The sequence below is a fragment of the Echeneis naucrates genome, chromosome 15 (assembly GCF_900963305.1).
Source record: "Echeneis naucrates chromosome 15, fEcheNa1.1, whole genome shotgun sequence".
Classification (NCBI taxonomy): Eukaryota; Metazoa; Chordata; class Actinopteri; order Carangiformes; family Echeneidae; genus Echeneis; species Echeneis naucrates.
Genome location: NC_042525.1, coordinates 3,012,958 through 3,026,235, shown reverse-complemented (window position 1 = coordinate 3,026,235; position 13,278 = coordinate 3,012,958). Strand labels below are relative to the sequence as shown.

Here is a 13,278-nt window from a genome sequence, read left to right as displayed (position 1 = left end):
TATTAATTAATTAATTATCTACTATGAAATCCTCTTAACTTTGATGTTAAGCCGATTTTGCAAATTTACACTTATAACAACAATAAGTTAATAATTTAGCTTCTTATAACAATAAGTTAAACAGTTTAAATTATGCTAGGCACATTTGTTTCTATGACAAGCTAACAAAATAGCCAGCATTATCTCTAACAAAAAAATGACTTACGCAAAAAAATAAAAATAATAATAATCTTACACTTTTGGCTTTTTCTAGTTCACCATCGGACTGTTGGTTTAATTATTCCACACTTTCCCTCTCCATGCCTCTCCATTCCTTGCGTTCCTTGCGTGGCGACGTGCTAGCATTTAGCATGTAGCATGTAGCATCTACCATGTAGCTGTTAGCAAAACACCGTCGCCTGCGACGTCGGTCACGTGATCTTGCGCGCGCAAGCAGACGTTGTCCTGATTGAACGGCGTGACATTTGTAGTTTTGAATTTAACAAAAAAAAAAAAAAAAAAGAGAAAGGGGTACTATATCCGTGTTGAAGCTGCTGGCATCCATGTGAACCCGATTGGCTTTGAAATAAAAAGGAAATAGACATGAATATTCCTTCAGCGTTACGAAGTTGCAGGTTATCTCAGAAGAAGTGATTCCGGTTCAGAGGGAAGGTTTTTGAACGCTTCTCTGGAAAGTGACCATTGTTGTAATCAGGTCGAGGCTGTTATCATTTCCACTTACGGACTGGATTACTTTTTTTTTTCCTTTTTTTAAATAAATAAATAAAATCAGTTTACAGCTGAACGCAGGGCAGGTTGTTTTTTTAAGAGTGTCATGAAAGAAATGTCAAGGTAAGTCGTGCAATGTGGAAGATTTAAAAATTTTTTCCCCCACTTGTGAACCGTTTGAGGAAGTCCTTAAAGAATAGGCTAAAAGCTAACGTTAGCCAACTGTCACAACAACCAAACAGGGCCTGCAGCTATCGGCTTTAAGCTAGCTTGCCTTAGTGTTGTTGTGCCCAATATGCCCAACAAAATAAATGAATTTTTACACGTAGTTGAAGATTGATAACGATGTCACTTCTTAAATCGACCCAAGTGGATCGCCACTTAAAGCCGTTTCTCCGTAGCAGCCGGCTAACATTTGCTAACTTGCTAAACTAGCTAACTTGCTAGCGCCTCTCGCCTGTTTGTAGCATTATAGCTAACGTTCGTTCGCCCCCACAATAGTTACATATTTTAGTCATAGTTCTGCACCTTTAGATCATTCTTCATCCCATATTATTATTTATACACACATGTGTTGTTGGTTCGACTAATGTAACGCCACAACATTGCTCTCCTTAGCCTTTGGCCATGTGTTTACACAGTGAATTCGCGGTAACTGGAAAGGAGCGTGATGAAAGCTACCAAACAATTAAATATTTCTACATTAAACTGATGCCGGTGAATTCATCATCGGTCATTTGGTCATGAATGTTCATGCCCTATCTTATTTGTCACATATGTTTGATACATTTCGGGATGTGACCCGTGTTCAGTTGTGTTGTGAAACACCTGTCACTTAATGTCCTGTTGTGTGTTCCCTCGCAGCACCATGCCTGGTGGGCAGCAGCCTCAGAAACACTATGGCATCACGTCTGCCATTAGCCTTGCACCTCCACGAGAAATAGACCACCAGTACACCAAGAAACTCTGCGATGCTATGAAACCTTTTGGGGTATTTGAAGATGAAGAGGAATTGAACCACAGGTGAGAACCGCATGGTACTTGTTTACTATTTGACCTGAAAAGACTAGGACATGTTAACTGCATGTCTTTCATGGCATCAGTCAGGGCTTCACAGAGAAAGGGTACATAATAAAATATTATCGACATAAATAAAAAGCTTCAGACCCCATCAAAGCAGTAATTTTTGTAACTAAAGCAAACTAAAACTCAGCATGCCTCATTTTTTTGTCTGAAGAATTGTATTCCTGAAAGAATAAAAGCACCCATTAAAGTTATGTCTCCTTTCAGACTTGCAGTTCTTGGGAAGTTGAATAACTTTGTTAAAGAATGGATCGCAGAGATCAGTGAATTAAAGGTATGTTCTGCTGTGTGCACTAAAAGTATTGTAGAATTATGGCCATGCACGTCGTGAAGTGTGATTAGACATTTTGACTTAAACGAATTTGTTTATATCCTCCACAGAATCTTCCGCCATCAGCCATTAGCTGTGTTGGTGGTAAGATATTTACATTTGGTTCGTACCGCCTAGGAGTGCACACAAAAGGTATGTGTAGTTTTGATTTAATACACATTCACGCAAATGCCATAACATCAATCAAAAATCACTGTTTTATGCTGGCAAATTGTTCTTGGATTTTAAAACATTTAAGTATAATGACAATAGCATGTTTTGTGTGACTGGCTGCGTTGGCCCTCAAAAGGCCTTGGCCCTCTGTTTTTTAAAGGCTTAGTTCACCCTGACCACACTAAAGCACGAGGCTGTCATTGTCATATTGAGTGCTATTGAGTGTTTTTGAAAAGGCCAGTTTGGGGGTTTGAAAGCTTGGTAAACACTGGCTGAACATAACCTAATGGTTTTTGGTGGCCCTGCACATATTATTGGTTAAAGTAAATGAGATGAGTGAAATTTATCAAAAAGGTGTTTGTGATTGTTATTGATTTAAAGAAAAAAAATGGTCACACAGCTTCATTCTCCTTGCATCTTCAGGTGTTCTAAGCTAACCTGTGAAGTTATCAGTGTTTATTTTAGCCAGTTTTACTTCTGTAGAACGCTCATGTTAAATCTCAAAATAAACAACCAAAAAAGAGAAATCACACCTCAAAGCTTAATTGCATGGTATTGATTGAGCTGAATAGAGGACTGTAGGTTTTAGAGTGTGTGATTCCAGTCAATTTCAGGTATATTCCATAGACACACAACCCCTCTAGATTTTTGCAACCTTTTAAAGACTGTTTTGCTCATGCTGCAAAGACAGACCTTGCCTAGCAGTGTCCAATCATTGCTGTCACACAAAGACATCTACACTGACTTTGCTTTCCTGGTTTTTAGAAATGCAGGTTTCATGTTTGTTTTGTGTTGGAGTACTGCTAGTTCTGGGAATCTTGTGATGCTGATTGCAGAGGGTATCACAGGATTTCTTCAGTCATAAATCATCTTTCAGCGTGTGCAAGCACCAACTGTTGGTGGACGCACAAATCATGCACCACACAAGTTTATTTCTGGCATGTTAGCAAGTTGCTCACAGCGTTATCATTAATTAACAGCTTTTACATCCAGCTGCCAGCCTTGTTTGTTATTTTCCTGGTAAAAATGAACCATCGTTCAAAAGCAGTGAAAAATGAGAAACTCCCTTGTTAATTTTTTAGAGACTACTACTGTGGGCAAAAAGGTAGAAAGGAGTAAACAGATTCATTTTTGCTGGAGTTTGATGAATCTGTATTTTCCCAAACTCAGGACTTCAGCGACATTGACCTGATGAAAATGGTGTATGCACTTTTTTTCATATTTTGGAAGCTTTTCTCACTTCAAAAACAAAACTTTATCAAAACAGCCCAGTGTTTCAGTCTGTGCAGCATAAATGGCTTTTCCAGAAGATAAACCTCCACCTGAGAGTTAAGGGGGTTGTGACAATAAAGTTGAGATGACTTTTGAGGGTTTGGGATCTCCAAATCCAGCTCAGACTTTACAAAGTCCACATTTGATCAATGCTGATTCACGATAACTGTTACAACAGATGAACAGGGCAATTAAGCAAAGAACCTTGCAGAAAGTATCCTTGGAACATAAATCTGTCAAACATTGAACAAGTGAGCAAGACTGTTAAACTTATTACTGAAGGTCTAAAATAAGGTATCTCTATTTTCCTTTAAAATTACATGTAAACCTGCTTTATTTACAGAGAAATTATCATTCCATATTACGTATTGTTAAATGCAAATGTATAGCTAAGCTAAGTGCAGAGTAGATGTAGATAGTGTGGTCATGAATCTATTTGCACCATTTGTGCTTAGAAGCTTTCAGCCTGTTATCTGTGTGCAGCCGTTTGCAGGGTTAGGCTTACTGCATAAAGTCGAATCAGCAGCGTTCAGGTAACTTCTGTGGTTCCATATCTAATATCTGGAGGTTATATCTTCAACAAACACAAACAGAGCTTGAAGCTTGAGTCTTTTTTTTTTTTTTTCATTCTTATTATAAAGTTGATTTGAACCCACAGCCACCCGTCCCAAGTCCCATCAGTCCCCTGAAGAGTAGTCCAGCATTTCAAATTCATTGTAAATTAAAAAGACATTTTTAAGAAAAAACTGATACTTCAGATCCCACAAAATGAATTTGATTTCTCAAGAATTAGTTTAAATCTAAACCTGACAGTGGGAGCTGAATGAACCAGATGAATCATGATAGAAAAATGCAAAACTTTGCTCTACATGAACCCAGTGTCAAAGTTGTTTACCTACAATGTTTTGTTCCACTCGGTTTAACCTTTGATGCAGAAACTGCATTCATTGTTCTTATCAGACTGTCACAGAATCATCAACTGTTAAAACTCCTGAGCGCCACAGATTACAATAATCAAAGAAACTATCCATTACAGGAGCTGATATTGATGCATTGTGTGTGGCTCCGCGCCATGTAGAGAGAAGCGACTTTTTCCAGTCATTCTTTGAGAAATTGAAACAGCATGAAGAAATCAAAGATTTGAGGGTAAGTCTGATGCATTTCACAATGTCTTATTAAAGGTATTAAAAAAGACTTCATATGGAGTCTTCACTGGGCCCTGAAAAGTCACAGTCATGTCAAAGTGGCACAGCAGATTGCTTGCATCACTGCTCCTGGAGGAAAGGCCTAGGAGCGGTTTCTCTGGGCGCTGAGCTCAATGTATTGGAAACACAAAGCTGTATGTAACACAGATATTGACTGCTGGATTAGATCCCAAACTGGGAAATTCCTGGTTGGGTCATAATTCTGCTTTTGTTTTGAGTAATAATAAATTAACTCTCAGGACATGAGCATTGTGTGTACTGCTGCTTAGTCAGGTGGAAAACATTATTAATTTCCCAAGGGGGCGTATGTGTGTGGAGTGTGTATATATTAAAACTAATACGCTTGGTTTAAAAAAAAGAAAAAAGAGGTGCATACATCTCCTAGGCTTGTGTTTGTTTGTTGTGGGTCCAAATGATCTAGAAATAAATTTATATAATTAGCTGATCTCTGCTGAGATGTTTAGAGGGTTATTTGTTTTTTTGAGCTCTGATACCATGTACTCCAAAGCCAACCGAGAGTGACACCCGTATTCTACATTACATTAATGATTTCTGACTGTAAATCTACGCTGCTCGTTTGGAATCTTGTTCTTAGTGTTTTTCATTTTGTGATGAAGTTGTTCTGCCTTGTGGCTTTACATTGTCCCAGATTTCGTTTTTGACATTGTCTGTCTTTTTTTTTTCCTCTCAAGGCTGTTGAAGATGCTTTTGTACCTGTGATAAAATTCAAATTTGACGGAATAGAGGTAACGTGTGTGCTATAGTTGAAATAATAAACTTAACTTACACACATTTAATTTAGATGTTTAACCTCAGGCTTTCCCTCCTGGTCTTCTCTCCGTCTGAGCAGATTGACCTGCTTTTTGCCAGACTGGCCTTACAATCCATTCCAGACAACCTGGACTTGAGGGGAGACTCCATCCTGAGAAACTTGGACATTCGGTGTATCCGCAGCCTAAATGGTACCCCATGGCTTCTACTAGATTGTACCAATGCAGGAGTGAAGTTGATATAGACTTTGTTGATGCTGTTACTGCTGTTTAATCATAGGGAAACTAGTGTAGGTTTGTAGTGTAACATATTTTGCAGGTATGACAGAGAAACATTTTGTGAACTTGTGATGCCTGACATTTTGTTCTAACATAGGCTGTCGAGTGACTGATGAAATTTTGTACTTGGTGCCAAACAAAGAAAACTTCAGGCTAACACTGAGAGCCATCAAACTTTGGGCAAAACGTAAGTGCATTCAAAACACTTGTTTCATTCAGTTTGGAATGACCGTATAAACCTTTTAAAATCAGATCCAGGGAGCAACATTTGTCATGTGTCATTTGTCACATGATGGATAAAAAAATGAAGATAGTTATGTGTCAAATTAAAGCTGTGTTCCTTTCCTGCACACGTCTTTGAGTTTTGACAAAAGCAGGATTTTCTGAGACATCACTGACTCATAATGTGTCCTGTGACCGTAGGTCGAGGGATCTACTCCAACATGCTGGGCTTTCTGGGTGGAGTGTCGTGGGCCATGCTGGTGGCCAGGACTTGTCAGCTCTACCCCAACGCTGTAGCTGCCACACTCGTCCACAAGTTTTTCTTGGTTTTCTCTAAATGGTGAGAATCTGGCTGTTTGCAACTCAACTGTTGTTTTTGTCCAGTTGATGGCAGCATTTCACATCCTTGTACAGTTATTGTGAATTTAAAGTGTGAAACACATTTATTGGGGCAGCACAGCGGCATAGTGGTTAGCGCTGTTGCCCCACTGTCACGGGTTTGGTTCCCAGGCCTGAGGCCTTTCTGTGCACGAGTTTTGTATGTTCTCCCCGTGCCTGTGTGGACACCCTGGACAGAGGATGAATAAATGAATGAACCCATTTATTGACTTTTACTTCTGTTGTGCAGGGAGTGGCCAAATCCTGTGTTGCTGAAACAGCCCGAGGACAGTAATCTGAATTTACCCGTGTGGGATCCTAGAGTGAGTATGACACCAGTGTTGTATTTAAACATCTTTTATCATGTTGTTATTCGCCCGTTTATTGTGTGAACGGTTGTGCAGACACAGGAAACACCATCTGGGCAGAGTTAAACTATTGAGTCTTGAAAAGATTGTTTAGTATTTAACAGTTAGCTGATCAAACAGAGAACAGGTACATTTATTGTCTCTTATTTCATGTCTCCCTGCTCCTCTGCCCTTATGTGACCATGACATTGATCGGGTCCCCCCCATCATGAGTTCCAATGCTCTTAACTCTGCTCGGAAGAGGCTTCCCAGAGCAGCATGGAGCAAGGAAGAATTCCTACATGGACATCTTTTATCAGACACAGCCCTCCAGTAAAAATGCATTAGCACTCTCATAGCCAAATAGTTGAATGTTTTTTGTTTTTTTTTTGTTTTTTTTTTGGTTTTTTTTTAGTTTTTTCCTTCAAGGCCAGACCTTTGGTATATTGACTTTGACTTTAGCCTTGTTTTTCCTGTTTTTCATAATTATATCATAAACTATCCTCTCCCAAACTTATGTCTCTTGCATTAATTGAAAACCTTATAGGCATTGAAATCTCTGTCATGTTTGTTGTGTCCCTTCAGCAATAAACACCTTTTAATTGTCAATTGTTGTTGTTTTCCGTTAAGTCACAGCAAGGCCAAATATGTCGAAAAGATCATTCCTAACATCCCAAAGATTTAGGGTATTTAATTATTTCTGTTTACCATCAGAAATTCATAGTTATCTTTGAATATATATCTTTTTTTAAATACAAAGAAAATTAAGTAAAAACTGACTCTCTGGACATGTTTATGTACCTGCTGATGCTGGTCAAGTACTTAGCGTGAAGGCTCAGTGCACAGTTGTGATTTTCAAAATAAAATGATTAAAACTAATACCACTAACAGTGGAGGTGGTGCTCTTATTGTTTCAATAGCTGTTCTTTTTACAAGTACCAGCTGTAAGGTGATAGAACGGGTCATCCAGCTGTGCAGCGTCATCAAAATCTTCAGAGAGGCATCTAAAACATGTTTCCTTGCTTCCTCCCTTCTTGCAATTCAGGACAAATGAAGACAGAGTGATTTGGGAGTGGTATTGTCTGTGTCTGATGTGCACACCTCTTGTTGTCGCCGCAACACTTGTTCAGTTTTTGGTGTGGCGTTTGCTCCCGTGGAGAAGGCTCCTTCCTGCTGTGAAACCAATCTTGGTCCCCTGTGCCGTGTTTTCAGGTGAACCCGTCTGACCGATACCACTTGATGCCCATCATCACACCGGCCTACCCTCAGCAGAACTCCACGTACAACGTCTCCACCTCAACACGCACCATCATGAGCGAGGAGTTCAAATATGGTAATTAGGAATACAAGAGTGAAACACAATGTGTATCATTCATGTTTCTGCTTCCTGTTCACCTGTTTGGCAAGTTCTTATAAACATTGTCTAGTTTTTTCAAAGGCAGTTATTTTTCTTCCTCTTAGTTTAAGTCCTGATTTGTTTCACGTCATCTTCCTTGTGTATCTGTCACGAACAGGCCTCAGTGTCACAGATGAGATTCTTCAGGGAAAAGCAGAATGGTCCAAACTCTTCGAGCCGCCAAGCTTTTTCCAAAAATACAAGTAGGTGTTCAATTTTCAATTTGATGCATTAATGAGTGTAACATTTTATTGACCAGAGCAAAATGAGTAACGTAGGGCTATGAAGAAGTAAAGATTAAGTTGTAATATCAAAATATATCAGTTGGCACAACCACTTGTACTTAACTTTCCTGCCTCTTCGTCTTTCTTTGCACTCTGATGACGCTGCTTCTCACATTATTGTTTGTCCTCAATCCAAAGAGGAAGGCAACTGTTGGGTCGACTCATTTTGTCTCTGCATGTCCTCCCAAACAACTGAAGTACAACTGCTCTTCCTGTTCTGATCTTTGAGTGTAGCACAACAAACTGAGTCTTTTTTTTTGTTGTTTGTTTGTTTTTTGCTGCAGGCATTATATAGTTCTAACAGCCAGTGCATCCACAGAAGAAAACCACTTAGAATGGTGAGTGTTAAAGATCTGGATATGTTATTGAACCATTCCTGAGTTAATTTCAGTAGATTTATTTTATTGCGTCTGTATCAGCATTTAACTGATCCCGCTAACAATGTAAGGAATAAACAGATTGGAGCAAATAAAGAACCTGTTTTCCCCTCAGGATCGGCCTGGTGGAGTCAAAGATCCGTGTTCTTGTGGGGAACCTGGAGAGGAATGAGTACATCACACTGGCTCACGTAAACCCCCAGTCCTTCCCTGGGTCCAAAGAGAACCGGAACGAGTGAGTCAGGGTTTATCTGTGCACAAAGAGCTGGCTGAGAAAGTTCAGAAATAGAAAAGACAATGTTTGGTCTTCTTAAATCAAATTCATTAAATCTCTCTTACTAATAGTTAGCCTGTTATTAAACAGGCACATGGAATGTGCTGAGAGAACTGAAAAAAAGTTTGAAAACCATTTATTCCTCTTTACTTGCTTGACCATCATAAACATGTTGATAACTTTAGTAAATTCTGCAAAAATCAGCACAAATTCGAGTCACTGATTAGCTTTATCTTGAATCTTGTGTGCTTCTGCAACAGAAACGACTTTGTGTCCATGTGGTTCATCGGGATTATCTTCAAGAAAGTGGAGAATGCAGAGAGTGTAAATATTGACCTGACATACGACATCCAGTCCTTCACAGACACAGGTAAGTCCTCACGCAAGCACTTAGTCAAAGGCACGATGGGCTGCACCATCCACTGTGCAGCCCATAAATATGACCCGAGCTATATGCTATAAAGAAAGCCTGCATAAAGGTTTTATGTTGAAAGCCCTCTAACCTCAGCATGACATGTTGTTTCCTGCAGTGTACAGACAAGCCAACAACATCAACATGCTGAAGGAAGGGATGAAGATTGAAGCAACACACGTAAAGAAGAAACAGCTGCACCAGTATCTTCCTCCTGAACTAGTGCAGAAGAAGAAGAGGGTGAGAGATCCTGCTGTGGACGATGGGACAAATCCTTTGTCATCTTTAGACCCTTTCTGTTGCTAATATTTGGCCCGTTTGCGCTCTCCTGTTTCTGCAGAGCATAGCAGAGTTGAACCGTAGCTCTAACGGTGGGAGCTCGAAGCGGATTTCTTTGGACAGCAGTCATCTAGACAGTTCCAGAGACACAGACTCGGGGACTCCCTTTAGCTCCCCGGCCAGCAAACCCTCTAAACCCACATCTGACACAGATGACAGGTCTGATATACTTGTGTTTAACAATTTTTCTCATCTGCTGTCAACCTCCACATCCAGCTGCGGTCCACATTTATTTTCGTTCTTTACAATAACGCCCAGTAAACCTTTCCCTTCGTTCCCTGTATTTTCCAGTGTCAGCCCTCCCAAGCAACTTTTTGTGGAAAGCTCCCCGGCACCCAGCGCAGCATCAAGCACGGCACCCAGTGCAGAACCCAGTGCGGCACCTAGTGCGGCACCTAGCGTGGCACCCAGTGCAGCGCCCAGTGCGGCACCCAGCGCGGCAGCAGCTGCTACAGACCAGGGAATGTCCATCCCTGTCATTGGCTCAAGTGAGTTTCCCTTGTTTCCCTTTTGGACTGGTACAATTTGTGGCACCTTAATAAATATACATATAAGAAATAAAAAGAGAATCCTTAAATCTAGACAAGAATGAGGCTGAGGGTGTCCTTTTTGTTATTCTGTAGAGCCTCCACTTAAAGCAAAGCCTCCTTCCCCTCCAGCCAGCACCTCCGTCACGTCGGGGCTGAGCAGCAGCGTGAAGCCCAACGCCACCAGCAGCCCCAGAGAGGAGCCCAACGGCCTGGAGGACTCCGTCAACGGAGGCGCTGCCAAGAGACCACACTCACCTACGCAAGAGGACCTGGCCAAGAGGCACAAAGACACAGAGGTAAAGAGGTTATCAGTTCAGGGCAGGTGTTATCGTATGGATGTGTTTTTAATACATAGATTTAAACTTATTTAATGGGATTTCCTTCATGTTGTCTGTTTTCTTCTGCAGGTGGTGTCCAATGATGACTCCATATTTAAAGAGCCATATCCACCATCCTCTGACTCCTGTACAACCACAGAAGGACCCAATATTGTAGGTGTAATCTACTCTATCTCTTATTACTGTAAAATCAGGCAGAAATAAATACAAATGAAGATTAATTTTCCTCTTTTGTCTCCTCACTAATAGAACCCTAATTCTGGATCAAAGGCTAAGCCCATTCCAACCATTGATACCTCAAGAACACAGGTGACTTTATAAAACAGAAGCTCTTTTTTATACCTGAATGTTTTGATTTTGATCGATGTCAGTTTGATTCTGAATTTATTTGATGAGCTTTTAGTAAACCCCTTGTTTATGACTTTGATCTGATTAATGTCACTGAAGATGTCATTTGTTCTTACCGCAGAGACTTCCCAGCATGGAGTTGCCAGATGCCTCGTCGCCTCTCCCCGCCAGCAACAGCTGTCGAGTTGTTAAAAATTCGATCAAACTGGCCCTCAACCGCCACAAGTGAGCCTCAGCTATAATTCCGGCAGCAACAGGCTGATTGAAAGTGTTGGGTGTTATTTATTTCTTTCCTCTATGGTGTTTAATTAACTTTGTAAACCCCGTTGTCTCACAGCATCACACCTCCCAAACCGCCAGTGTTTGAGGAAAGCCTCAGCACTAACGCTACTCCTGCAGGCGAAGAGAAGGGCATGTCCATTCCTGTCATCGGCTCAAGTGAGTATCTGCTTTTCATCTTAATTTTGTTGAGTAAAAACTGATGACGAAAACATTTCCTGGCAAAGACAGAAATGAAGACTGTTTAATAACTTTTTTTGAGGAGACTAAAACTCAGACTAACTAAAGTATCAATTTAAATTAGCAAACCTAATAATAGTAAAGTAAATCAGGCTGATGTTACATCCATTTAATTCAGTTATGCGTCCACCATCCCTGCATTTCAATTGCCTTCATTAAAAGAGGAATTTAATGGAAAATAAATATTAAAAAGCTGTCAAACAAAATGCAAACTGCAGAAATACGAAACAAAACAGCATCATGAGTTGGACTCATAGTGATTCTCTTTGTTTTCAGTGGCAGGAAAAGGCTTTTCAGGCCGAAACAAAGACGTTCGGTCACTTCATGGATGTTGACAGGAGCTGTACTGACCATCGTGTTTGTACTCTGTGTTTCTCCCTGCAGAACACGTGGTGTCCAAACATGTGGCGCCCCCCGTCGGCAGCTCCATCCCCACATTGGTGAGCAGAGGAGCCGACCCGCTGAACGGAGCCGCCTCCAAGAGACCCCACTCCCCATCCCTGGAGGAGCAGGCCAAGAGGCTGAAGGAAACAGAGAAGGCCAGAATCCACATAGCCTGAACGAACGACCGATAAGACTGGATTCAGAAACACACACAGAGGTGGGGCTTAACACAGAAGTCAAACACCGAGACGATGACTTCACACGGGTACGGGGCGCGTGCTCAGTCCCGAGAGTGAAGCGGCAGGACAGACACCTCACCTCAAATCTTCAGAGATTACAGATTTGCCAGTGGATAGGTGATTTGGTCCATGTTGTCTGCGCCCTCTGTCACACTCACAATCAGGCAGCATTTAACACAACTTTCCGGAGATTTCTGACATGGGAACTAAAGCAGCAGTTGTTTTTTTTTTTTTGTTTTGTTTTGTTTTGTTTTGTTTTTTACTCATCTTGTCCCTCAGTGTTTGAAAATGCTCACTGCAATGATGGATAACGATCCGTTCTCCTTTTCATTTTCCCCAGTTAACATATTTTAAAACTGTCAAATGTTTATCGACGCTCACTACACATACTTCAGGTGTATACAGATTTTTTTCTCTCTCTCTTCCTTTCTTCATCCAAACAGAAACCTGTACAGTAAATGTTGATGTACATAACTTTTTTTGTCTTTAAAAAAAGCAAAAGATCACTGTTAAGTCTTTTGACCATTCTATTGTAGTTTTATCTAAAAATTGAGAAAAAAAAAAGGCAAAAAAAAAAAAAAAAAAAGAAGTAATTTCTTGTTTTTCTCTACTGCTTGTCCAACAAATGTGTCTCCAGCCTGGATATTTTTTGTAAACATTGTATAGGTTTGGATATTTGCAGGGAGGATTTATCGAGGGTTTGCTTATGATGGAAATCACAACCACGACTCCTTTGGGGCCAACTCCAGGGTGGCATGGGTGCTGCTGCGTGACATCAGGGCTTCTCAGGTGCCGGTAAGAGCCAGAAAATCAAACCTCACGATGATTTGAAAGCATCGAGCATTTTCTGGAGGCGGCGAAACGTGTCTGAAGTCGTGATAAAGTCTGGGAAGGATTAGGACAGAACCCCGGAGGAACTGCGTGGAGACGTTACACCGATCCTGTTCAGTAACTTCAGTGCCGCCGTGTCACGCCTATTGTCCGTCTCGGATTAAAAGAAAAGGTTGGTGAGTTTTCCGATTCCTTTTCACGGTGTGTCATAAGTTGTGCGAGCTGAACAGTCACAAGAGAGCCGTCACGAGTAAGTGTT

The 13,278-nt window shown here is 40.8% G+C and overlaps 1 protein-coding gene across 4 annotated transcripts; it reads left to right on the top strand.

The window, feature by feature from the left end:
• Nucleotides 1–501: 501 nt before the first annotated feature.
• papolg (poly(A) polymerase gamma) lies at nucleotides 502–12,774 on the top strand. Of its 4 annotated transcripts, XM_029521471.1 has the most exons (25): nucleotides 502–831; nucleotides 1,573–1,731; nucleotides 1,999–2,065; nucleotides 2,173–2,254; nucleotides 4,584–4,693; nucleotides 5,445–5,498; nucleotides 5,603–5,714; nucleotides 5,899–5,988; nucleotides 6,225–6,363; nucleotides 6,652–6,724; nucleotides 7,961–8,081; nucleotides 8,263–8,347; nucleotides 8,713–8,766; nucleotides 8,921–9,040; nucleotides 9,340–9,449; nucleotides 9,610–9,731; nucleotides 9,832–9,989; nucleotides 10,122–10,180; nucleotides 10,277–10,318; nucleotides 10,454–10,656; nucleotides 10,768–10,851; nucleotides 10,948–11,007; nucleotides 11,168–11,271; nucleotides 11,384–11,484; nucleotides 11,950–12,774. In XM_029521471.1, exons 1-25 carry the CDS (start codon nucleotides 815–817, stop codon nucleotides 12,123–12,125), a joined length of 2,502 nt encoding a protein of 833 aa, XP_029377331.1. In that variant the 5' UTR covers nucleotides 502–814; the 3' UTR covers nucleotides 12,126–12,774. The 4 variants fall into 4 exon arrangements, with proteins under 4 accessions (XP_029377331.1, XP_029377330.1, XP_029377329.1 ...); XM_029521470.1 differs by having other exon boundaries at nucleotides 10,122–10,318; nucleotides 10,490–10,656; XM_029521469.1 differs by having other exon boundaries at nucleotides 10,122–10,318.
• Nucleotides 12,775–13,278: the final 504 nt, after the last annotated feature.

Excerpts from the sequence above, each read along its gene's own strand:
- papolg (XM_029521469.1), top strand. Across the intron at positions 6,725-7,960 it reads TACCCGTGTGGGATCCTAGA|GTGAACCCGTCTGACCGATA; the intron begins GTGAGTATGACA and ends CCGTGTTTTCAG. Across the intron at positions 8,082-8,262 it reads GAGCGAGGAGTTCAAATATG|GCCTCAGTGTCACAGATGAG; the intron begins GTAATTAGGAAT and ends TGTCACGAACAG.